At 40.3% G+C, this 23,699-nt stretch overlaps 1 protein-coding gene across 1 annotated transcript; it reads left to right on the forward strand.

Moving 5' to 3' along the window:
- Window positions 1-4,237: 4,237 nt before the first annotated feature.
- Window positions 4,238-23,124, forward strand: SAMD7 (sterile alpha motif domain containing 7). The gene is made up of 7 exons (XM_019735016.2): window positions 4,238-4,323; window positions 5,946-6,070; window positions 9,399-9,477; window positions 11,208-11,839; window positions 13,389-13,510; window positions 17,416-17,526; window positions 21,621-23,124. Exons 1-7 carry the CDS (start codon window positions 4,238-4,240, stop codon window positions 21,813-21,815), a joined length of 1,350 nt encoding a protein of 449 aa, XP_019590575.2. The 3' UTR covers window positions 21,816-23,124.
- Window positions 23,125-23,699: the final 575 nt, after the last annotated feature.

The raw sequence follows: 23,699 nt of genomic DNA on the forward strand, positions 1-23,699 counted from the left end.
ACATACGACAAATATTCCATATATAATTGCTCAAATTCAGGATTAGCCATACTCAAATTGCACTGAGTTTAATGAATGGTCACGGTATCGCCACTAAGAGACTGAAATAGAATTGAACTGGCACCTGGCTACCGTGCACAGGCCAAGTGTTTGGCGAATATCTGCTGATGTGGCAAGGGCTTTAGTTCATGAAGTTCATGTCTTACTACCACTGCCCTAATCAGTTGAGACAGAATTAGCACTAGTTAAGTCGCCTGTGTGCTGTCTGAAGGGGTTTGTTGAGGGTAAGAATCTGAAGACAGAGATTAAGGAGTCCTCATCCTTTTAAATTGCTGGGCATCCAGGATTAGAGCTCTGGGTCAGAGAAATCCAGCCTGAATGCAAACCTAAGCACCCATGCCTAACGCATTTGGGCTTACCAGACACGCCCTGCATTTAAAACAGATACCCCAGTCTGCGCTTGGACTCAAGAGCATTTCATCAGCCATACCAAAGTGACCTTGGTTCACAATTTGCCTACACATATTTTAAATAGAAGAGGATACCCCCAAAATATGAAAGTTAGTATTTGAAGATTCATGGATTGATCCTATGACTCATTATCCCCAAGACTGTGTGTTTGTAGCTACATAGATTTGGAGCTTCAAGTGTTTACCTGGCTGATGAAGGGAAAGATCTAGTCAACCCCAGATACTTCCTTGGAAGTGTCCGGATAGGATTTGATTGAAAACATACTGTGGTTTAGGGCAGTGATACTATTCTTTTTGAAACTATAATGATTCATACATGTCATTTACATTTGTCCAAACCCATAGAATATACAACACTAAGTGTGAACCCTGAGGTAAACCATGGACTTTGGGTGATAATGATGTGTCCGTGTAGGTTCATTGATTGTTAACAAATGCCTCTCTCTGGTGCAGGATGTTGATAGAGGGGGAGGCTATACATTTGTGGGGGAGAAGTATACTCATATAGCAACTCTCTGTACTGTTTTCTCACATAAAGTCCATAACAACATATAAAGTCATATATATAATTTGGGACAATCAAAAGATAACAGGCATGAAAAAAAGAAAAAAGGCCTCCTAGTCCATTCAGGCTGCTGTAACAGAATACCATAGTCTAGATAACTTTTAAAGACAGAAATTTCTCACAATTCTGGAGGCTGGGAAGTACAAGGTGAAGGTACCAGCAGATTCAGTGTCTGGTGAGGACCTTCTTCCTGGTTCATAGATGGCCATCTTCTTGCTATGTCCTCATGTGGCAGAAAGGTCAAGAAGATCTCTGGCATCTCTTTCCTAAGGGTGTTGATCCCATATACGAGGACTCCACCTTATGACCTAATCACTTCCAAAAGACTCCACCTCCAAACACTAACACATTGGGTGTTAGGTTACAACATAGGAATTCGGGGGCAGAGGGGACATAAGCATTCAGTCTATAGCACCAGGCAAGAAATTTTTTTAAGGAAAATTTGGACAGCAATAGATATGCGAGTGGTAAGTAAAGAAGCACTGGCTTACAAGTGCAAGGATGAAAAGAAACTAAGGCAGCCACGTGAAGCCCAGAACCAGAACCCTGAGGTAGGGCAGATGTCAATGACTCACTGTCCTTCCCAGGGACCTCCGTGACGTAAGGATATTTCCCTACATGTTAGAAATAGCTTACATTTTAGGTAAAAACTTGGTGGGTTGATTAAAAGATATTAAACTACCGTACTAGAAGAGTAACAAAATTTTGTAGATTGCGTTCAACCCCCTTGGCATTGCAAAAATAAAGCCACACCCAAGAACCATGAAGTCCAGAACAGATACGGTACCAAGAAGGGCTTTAAATTAGAGTTCAATTATAAGAAACTTGTCTCTGAGGCCTCATTTTTTCATATCCAGTGGCCTGATAGCCTTGAGTTCCCCTCTTATTTCACTGAACACATGACTAACTGAAAAAAATCCCGTTGTGTTGTTGTAGACAATGGAACCTACAGATCCTTGTAGAACAATGCCTGTACCCGGCAAACCTGGCAGCCTGGAAGAAAGGCCTCCCTGCCGATTATCTGGTGGAATGACATTGGAAGGTAACCACATTGCCTTAACAACACTAGACACCGCTGCTGTCCTACCCCGTACCCCTTGGCCTACTTCTGAGTTCACAGGCAACACGAAGGTTATTTCCCATCTCAAGCACCTGCATCTCTTAGCTTCTCAGTTTGAAGGCTTATTCCCGCACCATAGGAGTTTGTTGGAGCTAGCTCGGGCATAACCCAGATGCAAGAGAGAATTGTGCCCTCCACAAATTGATGAATAAATAGCCAACACTTTGTTTTTCCTTGGGGGCAATTCTGACACATGTACCACAAGGTTTCTTAGAGGGTCCCCAGAAGAGCTGAGCCCCAGTTGCCCACGATGGTAACCCACACATTATCTCACCCCTTATTGGCTTTTCCCTTCTTGATTTTACTTCCTTACTCTCTCATGTGGGCTTCTTGGGATCACCTCCCAAATTAACGACTTGCACTTAAGCCCTTGTCTCAAGGCGTGCTTGAGGGGAATCCCAAAATAAGAATCTCATCTACTTTTGGTGACCAATCTCCATGGCATTTCCCTAAGTTGGCACGTGTGAGGAAGAGGGGTGGTCAATGTCTGGGCAATCCTTGCTCTGGAGGAATTCTGCGCTTCTCCCTTTCTTCTGTCTCCTTCCTCCCGATTTGTCTCAGGCATCACATAAAGTGCAAGATGAGTACTGTCTTTTATAATTTCAAAGATCCTAGCTCATGCATAACTTAGTTCAAACTTATGCCAAAGACAGTCAATTCATGGCAGACATCAAAGTTCAGTAATATTTCAAAATGAAACAAGTTGTGTCTCACAGTGTTCTGGGGTATAATAGACTAGGGGGAAGGAGTTGGCTGTGCATCACATCTCAGGTGGAAGACCTGAGATTTCAGGCACAGGACAGTGTCCTTGCCAGAACTGCAAGCTCCTGTCTGATGTAGACAGAGCCTGTGTGCTTTGTTGGCATTCTCACCATGGCTGGCAGGCGCCTAGCAGATATTTTTATTCTAATCCTAACTGGTCACTAGACTCGCTGAGGCCTCTGATAGAGAGGAAATTAACTGACCTAACAAAAATGAATTGAAAAAACAAATCAACATAAAGAGCTTATATATATATATATATATATATATATATATATATATATATATATATATATATAAATGGTGAAAGCAAATGTTAGGTGATTCATGGACTTTAATTTCCAATTTAATCAGTAGGTTTAGGTCTGAAAAAGAAGCTAAAGAAGTGATTGCTTGTTTAAATACCATTATATTTTTAGTTTTTGAATTAGAAGAGTGTATTAATTATTTAAAAATTAAATCAAATATATACACAAAAAAGAATGAATGAAAGATTGCTACTTCAAAAAGCAAAATATTTTCTTCCTAATTTCCTTTTCTTCATACATAGTTGTAGGTATCTTGGTTTCTTTTTATTTTAAAGTGACAGTCAAAGATAATGGAGAAGCTAACATGACCTGCTTGACCAGTGGTTGTATATTTAAAATTATTCAAAGCACATTCATAATTAACAAGAAAATGTAAGACAAAATATCCCTTTAACAATGAATGGTCTCTTTTTCTGATCAATACGTTCTGAAGATAAAGTTATGAATTCTTGAATTTATGTATGTTTGAATATAACTTGGTTACCTCTTTCATTAAATACAGTCTCATGCTTTCACCCTGTATCTTCTCTAATTAGATATATTTTTAGCCATTAAGCAGATTTTCCCCTTCTTTTCTGTTTTAATCTTATCAACACAGGAATATTTTTCCAAAAACTGAACCTATGGAAGAATATATGCATTTGCACCTGTGGGAACATAAAAATCAAAATATGTTGTAAGAAAGGAAGTTAGTATTTCTAGAATCTTGCAAGGCTGGTTTAATGTTATTATTGCTTGTAGTATGTTATGCTACAGACTGTGGACTCTGCAACAAATTTCAAGGGCACGTAAATAAAGCACTGTGTTCTGGGTCTTACCAGGGAGAGATTTTTGTGTAACTGAAAGCTTGGTATAGCTAGTCTTCCCAAGTGTTGGGAAAATACACAAAGTATTCATTGTGTTTAAGAAGAATTCAAATGGTTCCCAAAAAGTAGAGTTATTTGTTAACATACCTATCTGGTTTTTCTTAGAACTCCGTCAGTGGCGAGAGGTATTGATGATCAATCCGACAATGGCCGTGAACCCTTTACTGACAGCATCAGGGCAGCAAAGAATCCCACTGGTTCCCTCACCATTTGAACCCCCAACCGTGGATAGGTATTTCTCACGAACATAATATTCTGGTCAAAGGAGAACATGGATAATTATCAAATTTTTGAATGATGTTAACCCCAGTGTTATTTTATTGCCTACTGTTGTTCAGCGAACTGTGGTACAGTAATTCACGTTAAAATGCTCTGTTGAGTGTACCTTCAACACACTGCCCATCATTCTTCCCCTTTGAGGCCTGCTGGTCATGCTCATTCAGCAAATAGCTGACGAGCACTTACTATGTGACCGGCATTCTGCAGGTGCGAATATTGGTATAGTCTGGAACGGCTGCCATAAGAAAATACCACGGACTGGCTGGCTTAAACAACAATTTCTCTCTCACAGTTCTGGAGGCTGAAAGTCCTAGATCCAAGTGTCGTCAGGGTTGATTTGTGCTGAGACCTCCCTCCTAAGCTTGCAGACAGCTGCTTTCTTGCCCTCGAGTTTCCCCGAAAATAACACCTAGCTGGACCATTGGCTCTAATGTGTCTTTTGAAGCAAAAATATCAGGTATAATATAACACCTGATGTTATATTATATCATATTATACCCAGTATCATATCATATCATATCATATCATATCATATCATATCATATCATATCATATCATATCATATCATATCATATCATATCACATCATATCATATATCATATCATAGCATATCACACCCCATCTTACATTATATTAAAATAAGACTGGGTCAATCAGCTCCAAAAGACGCATTAGAGCTGATTGTCTGGCTAGGTCTTATTTTCCGGGGAAACACGGTATGTCCTCACATGGCCTTTTTCTCTGTGCATGCACATGTCTGTTGTCTCTTCCTCTTCTTACAAGGACACCAGTGCTGTTGGATTAGGGCTCCACCCTTATGTCCTCATTTAACCTTAATACCCCTTAAAGACCTTATCTCTAAATATAGTCACATTGTGGGTTAGGACTTCAACATATGGATTTGGGGGGGGGGGGTGCAGGGGAATACAGTTCTGTTCATAACAATTGGGTATCCTGGATTTTCTGTGACAGAACAATTCTTTCTTTTCAATAAAAGTGACATGATCAGTATTTAGCTTGCACCCTCTGACAGTTCCCTATCTTTTCTTTAGAATAGTTTGACATTTTGAGGAGAAAGTAAAATCTATTATTTATCCTTGTTCATGGAGTGTGAACAATAAATTTGGACTTCTACAGATCAAGTTTGGCAAAATAAATAAAGTATCTACCCAAGTAGTCAAACATTGATTCTAGATGGCAAAACCCAAGCCAAATATCTCCATTAAATGAGAAAAGAATATTGTGGCCAGAACAGTATGTTGGTCATGGAAAATCAGAGAGTAGTATGTGATTTGATTAGATCTTTTTTTCTAGATATCCCTGAAACTTTCCTTTCCTGTTTTCTCTGTTGTGTTGTCAGCTGGGTCAATCCATCCTTAGTAGAATCCTTCCTCCTAATCTTTCTTCCCATATTTCTACTTAAACCAGTTTTAAGAGATTGCAGGATTTTGTACTTCATTTGGGAAGAGATGATAGAATCCTGCACAGTAATAAAAAAAATTCTCACTGCCCATGCAAGGGAAATTTTGTACAAGTCCATCCTCATTTTACCTATTTTATATCTTTTTCCCCTAGAGATTTATTGCCTTCCACTGTAGCTCCAACTGACCCAAGACAGTTTTGTGTTCCTTCCCAATTTGGATCCTCTGTTCTACCAAATGCAAATATGCCGAACATGCTGTCCAATCGCGTCTACTCAGGTATGAGCAACAGATAGCTCTCGTCTGTGGAGCCCCTGTGAACTGGATGGCTGTGTGGAGTTTGCCGTCAAATTCACTGCTACATTTTGGAGGCAGACTGTATAGCAGCTATGCCTGTAATTTCTGCAGTTGCTACCCAGATTTAAATCATGATTCCACCACTGTGTGACCCTGTGCAAGTTGCTTAACTTCTCCAACTATTAATTTACTGATGAATAACATGAAAATCTGCAATATTATTGCCTGTTTTAGCTTACATGTAAGAAACTGACATGGTCATGAGGAGATGACGTCTGAGAATTAAATGGTCTTGGGGCAATTTATATGTGGCCTGATAGGTCATAGTGAGGATTTGCCTTTTATTTTGAGTAAGAGGAGGAAACTTTTGAGGAGTTTGAACAAAGAAGTGACATGATCTGACTTACGTTTTACCAGGATCATTCTGACAAACTTGATAGGATCCAAGTTCTGGGGATAAACTGATGGGAGTTAATGGGCTAACAGAATAATTAGCCCGGATTGGCCCTGGGTAGAGAAAGTAGGAATAGTCAGATGTGGTTGGAGTCTGTAATTATTTTAAAGGTAGGAACAACAGGATTTTCTCATAATTTAGATATGAGATGTTAGAGAAGGAGAGTATGAAGGATGACATCAAAATTTTGATCTGAGCAATCAGAAAGGTGGAGTTGCTATTTACTGAGTTGAGGAATAGTGTGAGAGGAACAGAGTTCTTGGGGTAGGAGAGATACCGTAGGCTTAGCTTTGCTCATGTTGCAATTGAGATACCTAATAGAAAATCGATGGGCGATGTCAGGAAGGCATCTGAAGTCCAGGGAAGACTTCGAGATGCAACCTGGAGATATGATTTTGGGAGTTACCAGCATGTATGAGACTAGATGAGATCATCTATACAGTGAGTGTGGATAGAAGTTAAAAGGGTGATCCCTGGGACATACCAACAAGGTCAAGAAGATGAGGAGGAGCAAGCAAGGCAGAATTAGAAGGAGCAACCAGTAAGGTGGAAGAGAACCCAAAAGAGTATGGAAGCCTGGGAGGCAAGGGAAGAAATCGTTTAAAAAGAGATTGAGCAACTGTGTCAAGCAAGTATGCTACTCATAGATCAAGTAGAGGAGGACTACGAATATGTGATTAGATTTGGCTATGTGGACGTCATTGGTGATCTTGATGAGAGCCATTTCAGTAGAGTGGTAACAGTGAAAACATGGCTGGTGGGGCTCAAGAGAGACTAGGAGGTAAAAATTTATTCATGATATAAAAGGTCAAACTGATGTATCTTATCTCCCCAAAACTATAGTCATGAGTTTCTGTTTGTCCCTGATTCTGAACTCCAACAACTCTTAATAGATAGGAACAATGTGAGTGAAAAGCCTGACTCAAAAAGAAATATGATTGGTGCCAGGGTCAGCGAAGATACCAGCTTGCCTGCATTTGAGCTATCACAGTATGTGGATCCATTGCAATGAGATTGGGCATCTGAGCGAGGGCCAGATATGAAACTAGACACCCCCACTGGAGTAGCCCAAGGACCAAATAAAACAGGTGCCACAGCTGATTCTGGATGGAAGCCCCATCTGGCAGCAAGAACCCAGTAAATCTATAGCCATGACTACAAGCAACAGATAAATAGCTCAGAGACTCAGAGTATCCTTCTTAGTGATGAAGAATCCAGAAACTACCAATATTTGGATATAAACACACAGATTGATCACCTGTCCCAGGAACAGAGATCAGGTTTCCCACCACAAGACGGATATGTAGGAGAGTAAGTAAGGGCCACGTAGGGCCTCGGTCCTATAGAAACTGAACTCCAGGTAAGGTAGCAAAATAGAAACTAAAACAGGGATCTATTGCAAAAATTGGGATGTGAGGTGGGGAGTGACTTATTTCAGCTTAGCTAGCACTAAGTTTCAGGTCACTTATTTGGCAAAGAGAAAGAAACTTGGAATAGGTTGGATGAGTCTAGATTTCAGTGTTCTAAAAAACAGGTGATTGGAATTGTGCTCTCTACACTGGACTTCTCACATGGACTTTCTCTGCATCCTTGGGGAGTACACCATGACTTGGCACTTTCATGCATGTCCACTATCTAAAGGAGAATATCTTGAAGCTACTGAACTAGAAAAATATAGAGAGCTTTAGCGTTAGAAGGATTTTTAGATGTCACCTCATCTAATCTCTGAATTTTACAAATGATAAGGAATCTCATTAAAAAAAGACATAATATGGCTTATTTCAAGATAGGTTATTATTAATAGTTTAATGAGCTCTACTAGCTTAGTTCAGAGCAGGTATAAGAAACAGTTGTAGACTTCATGATACTTATTCTCTTGTTGGGGAGCACAGATTTACACTTACAAAACTATTGTTAGACAAAACTAAGTATAGTAAGTACAATTTGTGTGTCTGTTATGGTTAGAGGGTGCTCTGCGGACCTGTGCTGTCTGTGAAGTGTTTGCACCAATAAATGCATAGAGTAAGGGCTTAGAAACCTTTATGGTAATTTGCCAGGGTAATTTTAGGTCCGTTAATAAAATATTTTTTAAATTGTGCTTGTATATGTCTTTGTTTTCATTTACATTTTATTGTATTTTTTAAAAGTGTTGGTCCATAATGGGTTGGAAAGTTTAGAAGAAAATAATGCTCCTTCACTGTAGGTTGTTTGAGAAGCACTAGTATAGACTCTAAGTGCATTAGGAGTGCAGAGAAATAAAAAATGAATATAGCATGAAGTTGCCAGCCAACCTTGAATTCTGGTGAGGCTACCATTATTTCAAGACATTTTAGAGGGTGGACACAAACAAAGAATATAATTGCTGCCCCCTCCACGGAAATCATGGAAACATATTTACCTCAGATACATCAAAGTGTCCATATAGAGAACTTCATATTTCCACTGCAAATCATGCATTTATTCCCACGGATTTCAGTGCATCCAGAAACACTTAGTTACATTTCTTTCTTAAAGGTCAACTTATTCCTCTGGTAACAACAAAAACAACAAAAGCTATCAATTTTTCTTCAAAAGAAATAGACCAAGAGACCCACAGTTCATCTTGTTCCTTTTGAAATATGTCAGGAAATGTCACCGGTCATGAGACCCACACTTAAAGAAAAAAAATTACCTAGTGTTATCATGCCATCACCAAAGTGACTCAAGATGCTGAGCAGCAAAGATTTGATATTGTTCCCAATATGGTGCTCAACCGGTGGTTTTGCAGATACTGTTTTAAATCATTGTATTTTGTTTCGTTATTTTCAAATGGATGTTAATTTGTTTGTGGGTGTAATGGTGATTTTCTTTTTTAAGGTTGGGGCATTTTACCGCCTGAATCCATAAAAGCAATGGCCAGGAGAAATGAAATGATTCAAAGGCAGCATACTGCCAGGTAACGTAACAGTGATGTTTTATTTGTTTTCAATTCATTCACTTGTTTGTTTATTCATTTGTTTTAGATAGAGAGGTAAATAGATATAGATATATATGTAGTTTTATAGATTCATCAGTTCATTTATTATATTTGTGTATTGTTGTATTTGTGTATGTTGTTATATTTGTGCATATATATGAGTACAAGTTCTGACAATTAAGTTTGCAAACTTGTTGCAATGATGTTGCTAACCTTTTTTGATATCAGAGGGATTATTCATTATGAATTTGTACCAACTAGACAAACAGTTAACCAAGTTTATTATTTGGAAGTGCTGAAAAGACTGCGTGAAAAAGTTAGATGACCTAAACTTTTCGCCAACAATTCATGGTCTTGCATCATGATAATGCACCAGCTCACAGGGCTCTGTCTGTGAGGGAGTTTTTAGCCAGTAAACAAATAACTGTATTGGAACACCCTCCCTACTCACCTGATCTGGACCCCAATGACTTCTTTCTTTACCTGAAGATAAAGGAAATATTGAAAGTAAGACATTTTGATGACATTCAGGACATCAAGAGTAATACGATGACAGCTCTGATGGCCATTCCAGAAAAAGAGTTCCAAAATTGCTTTGAAGGGTGGACTAGGCACTGGCATCAGTGCATAGCTTCCCAAAGAGAATACTTTGAAGACGACCATAGTGATATTCAGCAGTAAGCTATGTTGCACTTTTTCTAGGATGAGTTCGTGAACATAATTGTCCGACTTCATATACACTCTGAATATACATATATATGTATATACTCTGATTACGTACAAAATACTTCAAGAATATTGCAAAAAGAAACATGTACAAACATGTACACAGGTTGGTTAAGGATAAAAGCAAGATTAGAAATTACATAGTGAAGCTAAATTTATAGGCCATAATAGTTTGTCAACATCTCATAATTAAAATGCCTAACTGTGATTCCCCTGAAATTCAAATTCGCATTTCTGTCCTAAATGATTTCAATTTTGCCCAAACGTGGCAGCCAAGCTTGCCAGCCCCACTTCAGACAATACCATCAGAGTCCATGTCAACCCAACAGGAGCCTTCAGCTGTGGCAACCAGGAGAAAGAAAAGATAGCAGTAATGACTAGCGTATGCCTGGAGGGGGGAAGAGAAAGAATTGGAGGCAGTTTCCTCATTACTAAACCCTAAGCGTCCAGGTGCCCACCAACTAGCAAAGAAAAGTAAGCAAACCAAGTCCTCCCTGTCCTTCCTCCCCCACCCCTGCCACTTGTATTAATTTGTAACAGTTGAGACTTGCACTGACTTTCTACATTTCTTGAGTCCCACTAAAACTGTACTGCAAGGTTTAAAACCCTCTTCCCAGAACTTTAATTTCTTTGAGGATTAATCTCTGGCAAGAAACCAGCTTGTGCTGCATTATTAATTTATAATAAAAATGTATATAAATTTAACAGGTGAACCTATTAAATTTGCCAGAGGTAAGGCTCTAAAGTCTAGCCTTGGACTCCCTCGGTGAGAGTCTGACATACCCTTCACCCTCAGATCTTACCCCAAGCTCTACTTCCCAGTGGCTTTGTGGGGGATTCATGTTTCCACCCAACAGACTTCAGCTAAGTAGTCTGAAACTCATGTAAAACAGAGGTGCTATCTTAGGGAAAGCAGAGAGCCATTAAAATTACATTTCTAATGGTTTGCTTGGGTTGTATAAAATGTACTCTTCTGTTTTTAGGATGGAAATGGAAATGCATGCCATTTACCAGCAAAGGAGAATAGAAAAAGTGAATCCCAAGGGACTAGCAGGCCTGGGGATACCATTCCTCTATGGCTCCAGCATCGCATCTGGCCCAGCCCCCTGCCATCGCAGGACCATGCTCCCTGCCAGCGACGTGCATTTGCAGCAACGCTCCCTGAGAAACATTCAGCGCAACCCCATGCTAGTGGCAACTAGTCCGCGCTTTCTAGAGAGCTGGGGTCAGAAATGTCGTCGTCTCAGGAGAGGTGCAGGGAATCAGAAAGTTCTAGACAGTGATACTGAGAGTCCCCAAAGTCAAGCAGAAGAAAAAACCCTAGGTCAGACTCACGCGATTGCCTCTGAAGAGGATGAGTATGCAAAGGACCAAGAAACAGAAGCTCTCAACAATCAGATGTCGAGCGAAACCGAAGAAAAGCCAACTACAGCTCTTGCCAACACCTGTGGAGAGCTGGAGCTTACTCACCAAAAGCCCTGGGGAGGAGTTCGTGTTTGTCCCCTGGAAGCAAAGGCTTGGGACAGTGGGAAAGAGACGGCTTCAGAGCAGGCTTTTGCAGCCTGTGGTGAAAAGAACGGGGTTTACCCTCCAGTTCCTCAACCATCTCTGCGCGGTGGGTATCCGAGAGTGAATGGCCAGCGGCAGATTCTTAGAAACCACAGGTCAAGTCTTTCAGTAATTACATAGTGAACTATAACCATCATGCTTCTTTTTATCCTTCCTTCTCTTAATCCTATTTTGAATTACTGTATTTTGCCATATATAACGTGCTCCCGTGTGTAATGAGTACCCACGTTGTTGGCCCAAACTTTCAGAGGAAAAACATCTTTTGTTTTAATTCAAATTTTTATTTGTTTACATTTAGGTACTTGTTTTTTGTATTATAAAGGAATTTTAGCATTTAGTTTTTAACGTATTATGGTATGATAAATTTTATGTCACAAATAATTACAAAACACGAGGACAGATACAAGGTACAAGAAATTTTACATACTGGTAACAAATTTACAATATTTACACATCCTAGAAGTACAAGAACTCTTCGTTGTTGCAAATTCTTCCTAAGTTCAACAAAACCATGATCCCCTTCGAGGGTATTATTTTGCATACGGATATCGTTATTGATTTCTAGAGTTACACTTTTAACTCATAAGCATAAATAAAAGAATTAAAAACATTTATATAGACACAGAATTAGTACTACCCATGTATAATGCGCACCCTTATTTTTCCCTCCCAAATTTGGGCACAAAAGTGCGCATTATACACAGCAAAATACAGTATCTCTTCTTGAAGTCATTCTATTACATTAGTTCCAAGAAGCCACATCAGTGAAATTCATCTCTATTATTATATAGAGAATTTTTAGCAAAGTCTAGGAAGGCAAGTATGAGGAAGAATGGAGAAACCTACCAGAATTTTTCATTAAAATTTTAATTTAATTTTCTGTTAATTTCTTCAACACAGAATAGAAGCGCTTCTGGCTTAACAGTATGAATTCTATCTCCTCTGCATTTAAGTGTAGAAAAACAAAGACAATTAAACAGAAGCATTAACTTTCAGTGCCCGCTACTCTTAAAGATACCTTCTAACCTAAAATATTAACTCACTACCCTGCCCCCAAAAAACACTGAATAGTTTTCTAGGACTTCTTTAGATAAAAATATTTTAAAACACAGGGGGTTGGGAAGGAGTGTAATCTAGGCCCCAGACCAACTGCTTCCCTTACAAAGTGCTAATTTGCCATTTTGATGAAGGTGCAGCTACATTCTTGCATCACCTAGAGGGCATGATAAATCATGTAACATCACAGAACCTGGTGGAGTTAATCTGGAGAATGCAATCCACACCACCTTTCTATTGGAATCTAAGAGAAGCTGGAGCTGTTCGGGAACTTCTTTGTTTATTTAAGATAATGTCGTCATTAAAAATCCTTTAGAGGAAGAAAAGAAAAGAGGCAGCTAAGATTTTTAGAAAACATTTTTTTCAGTAACTCTTAATATCCTTGAAGGGATTTACCTATAGATTTATATATAAATGGACCACTCTCTACTAATAGAATATGAGGAAATTAATGTATTTATACTTAAAATTGTGCTCTTAGCATCGCCCTTTTCCCTGGAAATTTTACACCACAAAATAATTTCCTTTCCATTTTAAAGGAACACACACACTGGTTACCACTGGGGGAAATCTGTCTTTGGATGAAGATATTCAGAAATGGACTGTGAATGACGTGCACAACTTTATCAGTGGTCTTCCGGGTTGTTCTGACTACGCTCAGGTGACCTAATATTTAAGTATTCTCATAAAAGTAAGACACTTTGAAATATATTTCCTTCATAATAAGTGCTGTCAAACTTACACTTGGTCCCCAGAGAGGATTCCTAGTAATCGCCCCTTTTTCATGTCCTTGGCTGCCCTGGCACAGAAGCTCCTATTTGGTGGAGCTTGAGTCATGTGCCCACAGCCCAGCTGGGAATGCCAGTGTCTGGCTTTAGTATCTGTTCCGTCAGGACTCCGGAGAGATGGGAATTCTCCCCAAATTAGGAGATTCAGAGCCCGAAGATCCAAAAGGAGTGAGAAATGTCTACTGCGTTCCCTACTTGTCCATATAACAAACATGTTGGGGGCATTTACTTCTGTACCAGGCGTTTTAGGCTGCTCATAATAGGTAATGGAAATATGGACTTCATTCTTAAAAAAAGCAAGAATGCAATAGATCTGAAAATGTGGAAATTAACTACTTTTAAATTCTGTATTTCTGCTGGGGCAATATACAAAAATGCATACATACATATAATTCAATCTGATAGATAAATACTAGTTTTTTAAAAAATACAGTGATGTCAGGACAGTTGGAATGAAGATTAATTTCACTCGTGTGGGAAAATTGGTGACAAAAATCATAAGCTGGCAAGTTTTTGAAGTTTATGTCAGTGCTAACATTTTCATGCATGTAGTTTATTTTTTCAAGTGATTTAATATTATAACACAATTCCAAGCAACAATGTGCCTACTGAATCTGGTATTATTGTCTTTGATTTATATATTAAAGGAAAAGAAAGCAAAAAAAGGACGTTCTGATGTAACATCATAATTAACTGATGTTAGAGATTACTTTGGATCTTAGTTTTGAAATCATATTTTTCTTCATGTAGTGCTGTTAATTCTTCTTGTTTCTCTTTGTTGTTGTTGTTCTGTTTATGAAACTTAAGGGAAAGTGATATAAAGTCGTAATTAAGAGTATGGCTTATGAAACCAGAAAGTACAAGTTTGAATTCTGGCTTTTCTACTTTCTGGACATGTAACATAAGATAAGTTGCCCCTCTTCTTTGTGCCTCAGTTTTTTCATCTGTAAAATGGGATGGTGTGATATATCCTCAAAGGACTGTTGTATGCAATCAAGAGTGCCTGGCACTTTGTAAGTACTCGTAAATGCTAGTTTCATCACTATGTCAGGCTCCTAGAGAGAGCAGAACCTCAAGCTACTAATAAGGCAAGTTGTAGTCTTCAAATCACCCACTTTGTCTTTTTGCATGCCTGATAAAATGTTTTGTCCTATTCTTTCCTATTTAATGAGTATAACCTTATTATTTTTTTTATTAGTCGTTAACTATGGGTCAGTCACTTTTTAAATTTATCAGTGTCACTTATCAAGTGCCACATCAACCGCTGGTACAGTAAAGTTACCCAATTCTGATAACAGCCAGAAACAAGCAACCTCGTGAATAACGGACATGTGATTGCTAACTTCTGATGGATTGAACCCATTTGAACTCTCATTATTCGTAATCAGTTAGGGATCCAGTCATAAAAGTGCAGTTTATAATAGCTACTCTTGTAATAAATAATGTTACATGCATTTCATCCTTTATCACCCCAAATGTCCTCTGGAAGGCCCATAGGAGTGACATAAACACAAATACCCACTTCGCTGACTCATTATCTCTCAGCAACAGGATGTCAGTGCTCCGTTCCCCATTCCAAGAAGCAGAAATAATTATTTTGAGGTATTTCATAAACGTGTTTGGGGTCAGGTCCTGCTCTTGTTTCCTTGTTAAAGCCTATTCCCTCCCAGTGACTACTGGCAAGATCAGCTGCAAGAAGGCAGCTGTCCTGCCTGGCACGGCCCCACCAAGCTCAGTGACAGTGTTCTGTACACAACAGGAGAAAACCCTGGATCCGACTGGGCACAGCCTGGGTGGAACACGCTCTGACGCAGCCTTGCTTGTGCACAGCCCTCACAAGAACGCTTGTCTTAAATGTCTCTTCAGCTTTCACTCACAGCCCTTGGGACTAGTTGGGGTTACACCCACGGTCCCCTACCTTCTTCTTCCTCACCTCTGCCTTAGATGCCTCCACTGCAACCTCCCATCACCTGCCTCCTGTAGGTAGAAAAAGAAATTCAGAAAAAAACAACCACAACTAAAACCCAAAGCCCCTATGCAAAATGAATTCTTTTAGTTAGATGTGTCACAGAGAGGATTGGTGGCTCAACTGTTAGGGACCTCCGGGAGACCATGCAACACATTTTGTTTGCTCTAAGTAAGTGTCTAGTTCAAAGAACTGAGCAGATACAATATTCTCTCTCTAAACATAACTGAAATTACTAAAAATATGTGCACATTCATATGTGCTTTTGGCCTAACCTGCTCTCCTGAGAAGGAGGCGGTGGGACATCTTCTGCGAGACAGTGGCATGTGTTGCATCCTTGCCTCAGGCGCAGGGTTCATCCACCATGGCTGAGCGTTTGGCCCTCACAATTGTCAGGCCCTGGCTGCCAACCTACTTCCATTTGAAAATTTATCCCTGTGGATTCTCTTTCTTTGATGCTCAAAAAGGGAGACCTGGCGGTGAATTTGCTAGCTGAGGGAGGAAGTGAGGCAGGAGAGAGGCGAAGGAGGAATTTCCAGGTGAGAACCAGGAGACAGAAAAAATTTAACATAACTGGGATGTTGAGAGTGGTTCCTACTGGCACAGAGAGGGCCAGGGCCGAGGTGGGAGAGGTGAGAATGACCAGACCGGAGGCTGGAGTGGGAGAAGGGGCCAGGTCACAGGAAGCCTTGAAGACTCAGTGAAGGATTAGAACTTTATCCTGGAGGCAGCTGAGGTTTTAAGCAGGAGTAATATGATTAGCTTTTTATTTCAGAAAGGTCACTCAGGTTGCTTTTATGAAAAAAGGTTGTAGGTGGCAAGACTAGTGTGGAAGCCTCCTCTGACGAGCAATAATCGTATCTGATCCAAGGTAGGAACAGTGTGGCCGGCAGATAAGAACACTGTCTGAGAGACACAATTGGCATGATTCAACTTCTAAGTTAAAAATATACATATATTAGGGGACCTGCAGCATAGAGAGACACTGAAGCCAAGAGAGACTGAGACCAATGAGGAAGAACAAAGAGGACCTGGGTCAGAAATATAAGGGACTCTAATACATAAGGATGGATAGAAAAACAGTAGCCACAAAGGTGACTGTAAAGAAGAGGGCAGAGAGTACCCCAGAGGGAGAAGCCTCAGGAAGGCAAGGGAAGAGCATCTTTCAGGAAGGAGTAGCCCAGTGTTTTCTATCCATCTCTTATCAGCCTTTGGTCCACCAGCAGCCTTCCTAGTTTCTGAAAGAAAGGAAGGCACGGTCACATCCACTACGACAGTCAGAATGGGCCCTGCTGGGAAGGTCCAGCATGACAGCTCCCGTCTACATCTCCTCTCCTCCCTCCACCATTTAGCTAAGGCAGTGGACAGAGGGCAGTGCACCTGTAAATGTGAGAAATGACACTTGTCTGTCCCGATTTTTACCCACATCCCTTTACTGAGACTCTTTGTTCGTTCATTGATTTGTCCAGCAATGTGGATGGTGCGCCTTCTGCTATGTGCCTGCCACTGAATTACGGGTACATTGGTAAATACGACACGAGTCTGCCCTCAAATATTAATTATTCCATGCTGGAATTGAGTTCTATAAAAAGAGAATCGCAATGCACTTCCAAGCTAATTAAAGAGCACAAACAATGTGCTACTGGAGCACAGAAGGGGGAGTAACTGAAAATAAGAAATTTTATAAAATTTTGTGTCATCCTCAAGCAGTCTTAATGTTTCCTCCAAAACAACTAACCAATATGTATGGAAAACAAGAATTTTCTAAAGAAAGATATGTAGAGAAAGTTAACATCTTTTGTATTTAAAAAGGTATTTAAAGATCATGCAATTGATGGGGAAACGTTGCCATTACTCACAGAGGAGCATCTTCGAAGCACTATGGGATTAAAACTAGGGCCGGCACTCAAGATCCAATCGCAGGTATGGCGATTTCTCATAACTCAATAGGTATTGATGGTATAAAGCTTAAGAGAAATACGTTACACTTTTATCCTATTGTGATATTCATAATACCTATTTAAGCTCTTTACTAACCTCTTTCCCCTCTGTGGGTGGGGACATGATAAAAGTAAGGGAACCTGAAAACATTGGATGGGGTAGTAACATACATTCCTAGGTAGAGTTAGGAAAGCACAAAGCAGTGGTGTGCTGGTAAATGTTTAACAACCAGCTCTCTTTAAAGACAAAATGAGCCCAGATGTGTAGCATTTGTCCTTTTCTGTAGGGTAAGTATTCCCACCATGGCTGTTGATGTAATGTCACTGGATACAGAATTGGGAAGATATTCACAGCAGCACCCCATTTCAGAGTATTTTTTACCATATGGATAGAATAGACACAAATAACCTCAGCAGTGGAGATAATGATAAATGATAATAGCAAAATAATTAGGTAAAGACAATTAGGAAGTGGTGAGTTTTGAGTATTTATTAGTTTAGCTTTCAACATAATGTATTTTTTTGGTCATCTGAGTTTTAAATTAGGATAAAAAAATTAATCAATGTCTAAAGGCCACCCTGGGAGGGAATGTGAAAGCAGCAGACGGGGTTTGGTATTTTGGCTGGGGACACTGGAGGAGTTTTACACTCCTAACGAAACTACCCTGTTCACAGATGAGGGTTGCCTTTTTAGTGATAAGACTGTTCATCTTTGAAACTTCGGTACCTAGAAAAGTGAGGTAATTAGGTACCTCAAAAAAAGTTTCTTAAATAAACGAATGGCTAGCCTTTCTTTACACACTTTAATGATCAAAACGAGTGTATTATCCATCCTCAAGCACAATTTACTTGTAGACAATCGTTCAAAACCTAGTGAACAACCAAAATATCTAAGTTACAAAACATTACAAAGACTCATAACACCATCCTGAAAGACAAGTGCTCCGCACGAGTTTCAGTACAATGCGTTTAATTGTAAGTTTGTCTAATTTAACTTTTAATAATGGCATGTTTAACAACTGGCTTGCAAACTTCCTAAAAATTTAACAATTGGCTTTCAAGCTGGGACAGGCCAGCTCCAGCACACCACTTCTCACCTCCTCCACTGCTTCATTCTGAGGCGCCATCATCTCTCATTGGATTCCTGCATTAACCTTCTAGCTGTTCTCGCTGCTCTGCCCTTGCCCACCCAGAGCTGATTCACAAAGCAGTAAAGAATGATCCTGTCATGTGCAGCGTAAAGACAGGAATACGTTCTGAGAAATGCGTCATCAGGCGATTTCGTTGTTGTGCAAACATGATAGAGTGAGTGCACGGACACAAACCTAGGTGGTGCAGCCCACTACACACCTAGGCTTTATGGTATGGCCTATTGCTCCCAGCATGCTCTACAGCATGTTACTGTACAAAATACCAGGAGATTAAATCAAGCACAAGAGAAAATGGTGCAATCAGGGGACTTGGTGAACACGAGATGTATGAGGCTGCTGCCGGTATAACCTGGAACACTGTTTTACAGCAAACTTTGGCTTTTTTTATAAGTAGGAAAAGTACACTGTAAAATGACGATAAAAAATATAGTATAGTAAATAGATAAACCAGTGGCATAGTCATTTATTATCATTATCAAATATTATGTACTGCACACATTACATGGGCTAATTTTATAGGACTGGCAGAGCAGCAGATTTGTTTACACCAGCTTCACCACAAATGTGTGAATGATGCATTGTTGGTACGACATTATGACAGCTACTAGGTGACAGTCACCAGGCGATAGAAATTTTTCAGCTCCATTATAATCTCATTATAATGGGGCTACCATTGTACTGGTAGCTGTATTGGTGGGTTGCTGACCAAAACATCCCATTACGCGGTGCATGACTGTACATAAGACAGATCATGTCAGTTTTCTGCTCAAAAGTCTGCAATAGCTCCTCATTTCATTTAGCTCAAAAGCCAGCGTCTTACGTTATGTGCACTCCTCCCCACCCACCACCACTCTTGCCTTCTTCACCTCATCTTCTTCTCTCCCCCTCACTTACTGCTTCTGCCCACTCACTGGTGGATGCAGCTTGGGCGTCTAGGCATACTCCTCCTTAGGGCCGTTCCCTCTGCGTGGGGATATCCTCATGCTGTGCTCCCTCATCCCCTTCCCCTTTGCTCGACTCTACCTTCCCCATGCGGCTTGCTCTGAGCACGCTGTTTAAAATTGCACACGGCCCAGCTCCCACGCATTCCACTACTATCAGTTTTTTCTGCTTTCTTTTTCTCATAGCACCTATCACCTTCGATCATACAATATAATTTATTTATTTTTATATTCATGTTTATTGTTGATTTCCCCCTGCTACCAATAGAATGCAAGCTCCATGACAGCAGAGATCTTTATCTGTTTTGTTGACTGATGTATCCTTAGAATATACAAGACCCATAATAGGTCAAAAATCATTTATTGAAAGAATGAATTTCCTAAAAGTGAAACCAGGAAGCGTCAACTAATTCTTCCCAGAATTCATCCAGGAATGCACCTTTTTACAATACATGTTTATGTCAGGAGCTGAGATTTCAAAATGTCATTCAAAAACCATTTTTATCTGCCTAAATTTTTTAGGGTAAAGTTCTTTATGTCTAATGTAAGTAATATTTCCATTGGTATTCTTTTTTTCAGTGTCTTTTTTTTTCCCTGAATAATTTTAGATACAGAAAAGTTGCAAAGATATTACAGAGAGTTCACCCAGGTTTCCTTAATGTTAACATCTTACCTAACGTGGCACATTTGTCAAAACTAAGAAATTAACATTGGTACAATATGGCATTCACTTTTAAATGACTTATTTTTCTTTAGTGAGGATACTATATCTCCTGGCATACTTACAATAACACTGCATAGTTTTTTCTTTGGCTCTGATTTATTCCTTTTGGCTTTTTTGTTTGTTTGTTTGACCTTATAATGGGACCAACTCCAAATCATTCTTAATCTCCTCACTTACTGTTAGCATTACCCCCCCCATGTCATTTTCACAAGGCTGTAGTCACTTGTCGTGCTCCCATCTGCTACGTATAAGTGCCTCCACAGGCCCAGCTGACCTGTTAGAGCCATGCCCCATCTGCCAGCATAACAGGACAGGGCCTCCACAGAAGCTGAGAAGGAAAGGTCCAGCTGATGCCAAGTGGTCAGCCAAGCAGAACAGTGGTAGAGCCCTTGGGATTGGGAATTTCCAGGGGCCCAGTTGAAGCAGCTGAATTGGAAAATTCTGAGTAACATGTGGTAGACCTAGCAGGTGAGCAGGCAGCAGTTCATCAGATAAGACAAGGTATCTTTGTGGATAAGATCACCAAGTCTCAATCTCCAAAATGGGATTCAAGGGCAACATCCCCTAACAGGGAGCCCTGTTAAGAAGAAGGAAACCTTTTCTTCAGAAGGTGGACCTGAACTGGGCATACAAAGAAAAGGGTCAGGGAAGAAAACGTGACTAGAATTTGAGAATGCGAATATTAGTAGAATGGAGGATGCTGGGTTTGAGCTCCGACAATGTGGACAACATAGACATTTCCTGGGTCTCATTCAGGTCAGGTCTGTGTAGGAGCCCAATGGTTAGTTAGTAGTGGGGCACCAAGTCCCAGAACAGCCCTGTTTATGTCTCAGCACTAAGCCGACTGAAGGCCAGCTGTGTGCTGAGCTTGTCTAAAGAATTCCAGCCTTAGCCAGGAGAAGGACCAGCTAGCTGGGTACTGGTGAGGTGGAGTGCGGTGTCTGTGGGACCTCTTGTGGGACCCCTGGAAATGGGAGAGCTGGAGTGAGCTGAGTGAAATCACTGCGTGCAGATGAACCACAGCAGAACCAGGTATGGGAATTGAAAAGTTACCACGACCTAGATATCTAGTTTTACAGCAGTGAACACTGTATGGGTCTGAGAGGAAGAAAAAGCCCCCCACATCCTAGAAATGTGTCCCTATATAGATGACCATGCCCGAAATTACCTCAGCCTCCCTGCCATCTGTAGCTAAGCAGAATACACTGGATGAATGAAAAAATTCATAAATTTAATTATTATGCTTATTTTGTCTTCAAAGGTATCTCAGCAGGTGGAAAGTATGTTCTACAAGAAAAGTTTTTCACTTCCTACCCCTACAAAACAAGCATTTGATCAGCCAGCAGACGCATCCCCTCTTCTGGATTTTAATTCCTGGGGTAATACATTGGACAGTCCCTATTCCCAGGATATACTAATTCCTAAAGGAACTGAGCGAGATAGTGTGAGAAATTAAAACCCTCAAGGAGCAAAAACAGTCTTAGTCAGTTTTCCAAAGAGTCTAGGATATTCTGAAGGGTGTGTGAGGGTTTCCCAGGACCTATGGAGGCTGAGAGGGAGAGAAAGCCAGCCTTCCTGGAGCCGTCTTGGAGGAGGCCACGCCCGAGAGGCTTCCTGAAGAGACCTCAGCACAAAGTGGCTGGAGGCATATCCTTGGAAGCAAAAACTAAAGGAAGGAGAGAATTTGCAAACACCAAAGAAGCTTCGGTTGGATGTTTCCACGAGGAAATCTCTGAAGAAGCCGGAAGAGCCTGAATACTGAAAAAAGAGCTCCTTATCTCTCTTCTCTCATTTCCCATCCCCCAACCCAGAAAGAGACAAAGGCAGCCCAGTGGAACAGGAAGGAGGCACAAGAGAACGTGAAGTACAAAGTAGAGAAATAGAGATGCTGACGATAAGGTCTCCAGCTTTTTTTAAATTGCAGCCTCCAGGCTGAAGGAGGCCCAAGCTAGGGAAGGGCAGACACTTTAACCTTAAAATGCGGAGTCTGACTATTATTCAGCAGTTTCTTTCTGACATGAAACTATGTTATGACTGAAAATAACTGGAGGACTCCTCATTATCTGAGAGGGACATGAAAAGTCGTAATACCCACCTCAGATTTCACCCAAGGGGTGGAGGAGAGTTATCTCTGCAAAGCAGGTTTGAATTGGCAAAGTGGAGGGGAGAAGATTAAAGTGGCTTTCTGCTTGTACCCTGTGGAGTCCCACTCTGTCATCTTCACATCTAACAGAAAGCGTCTGGAAAGATCCACAAGAAACGGATATGAGTTTATTCAAGGAGCGCACTGGGTAGTAGGGGGTGTGAAGGAGACTTACCACACAGCCTCTTATACATTTTGAATTTCTAACTATGGGAATGTATCTTCTATGTTTAAAATTTACATATAAAATGAAGAAACTGTAGTAAACAGTCTCTCAGATGGTCCCAATTATCTCTGCCTCCTAGTGTTCATGCCCTGATGTAATCTCCTCGTTTGGGTGGGCTAGACTTACAGATTCGTTTATAATGAATAGAATATGAAAGACGTGATGGATGGCAGTTCTGTGGTTTCAGTCTGGGGTGCTCTTTCTCACTTTGTTTGGAAGCCTTGCCCTTGATTCCAGCCTGGCAGAGAGGCCCACGTGACTGAACTTGGACATGGCTCTTCTGAAAGCTGCCAACAGCTACATGAGGGAATTTGAAGGTGGCTCCTCCCTGAGTCAAACCTTGACTGTACAGCCCACAGTGTGATGGCAACCTTGAGACAGAGACATCTCAACGCCCCAAGCTGCTCATGAATTCCTGACCCATAGAAACTGTGAGATAATAAATATGTGTTGTTTTCAACCACTAAGTTTTGGAGTAATTTGTTCCACAGCAATCGATAACTAAAACAAGCAAATAAATTGCATTGCTAAGCATGTATAGCATGCTATTCACATTCACTTTTTGATTGGGAAAAGAGTGGGCTGTTGCAGAGAGTGAGCATTTTTCTCTGATTTGCAGAGTGGCTTTTGAAGTCATTCCCCCCACAAACCATACTCATTTAGTTGAGCTTTTCTTTCTATTTTTAATATGAAAACAGCAGAGATTTTTCAAACATAAAATTATATTATACGATCATATACGCATATTACTTGCTAGTTTACTCTCTTTGGGGAGAGGGGGAGAGAGAGAGAGACAGAGAGAGAGAGAGAGAGAGAGAGAGAGAGAGAGAGAGATCCTCCAAATTTAAAAATTTTAAGAAGTTTCATCACATGTCCTTTCAGCTGCTATAATTCCCAGCATACAGAAATTTCATGGGATACCAAATGTTAGTTAACAGATGTTATGGTGAGGGATAAAAAAAAAAACACAA

Source organism: Rhinolophus sinicus, linkage group LG01 (assembly GCF_036562045.2).
Source record: "Rhinolophus sinicus isolate RSC01 linkage group LG01, ASM3656204v1, whole genome shotgun sequence".
In the NCBI taxonomy this organism is placed as follows: domain Eukaryota; kingdom Metazoa; phylum Chordata; class Mammalia; order Chiroptera; family Rhinolophidae; genus Rhinolophus; species Rhinolophus sinicus.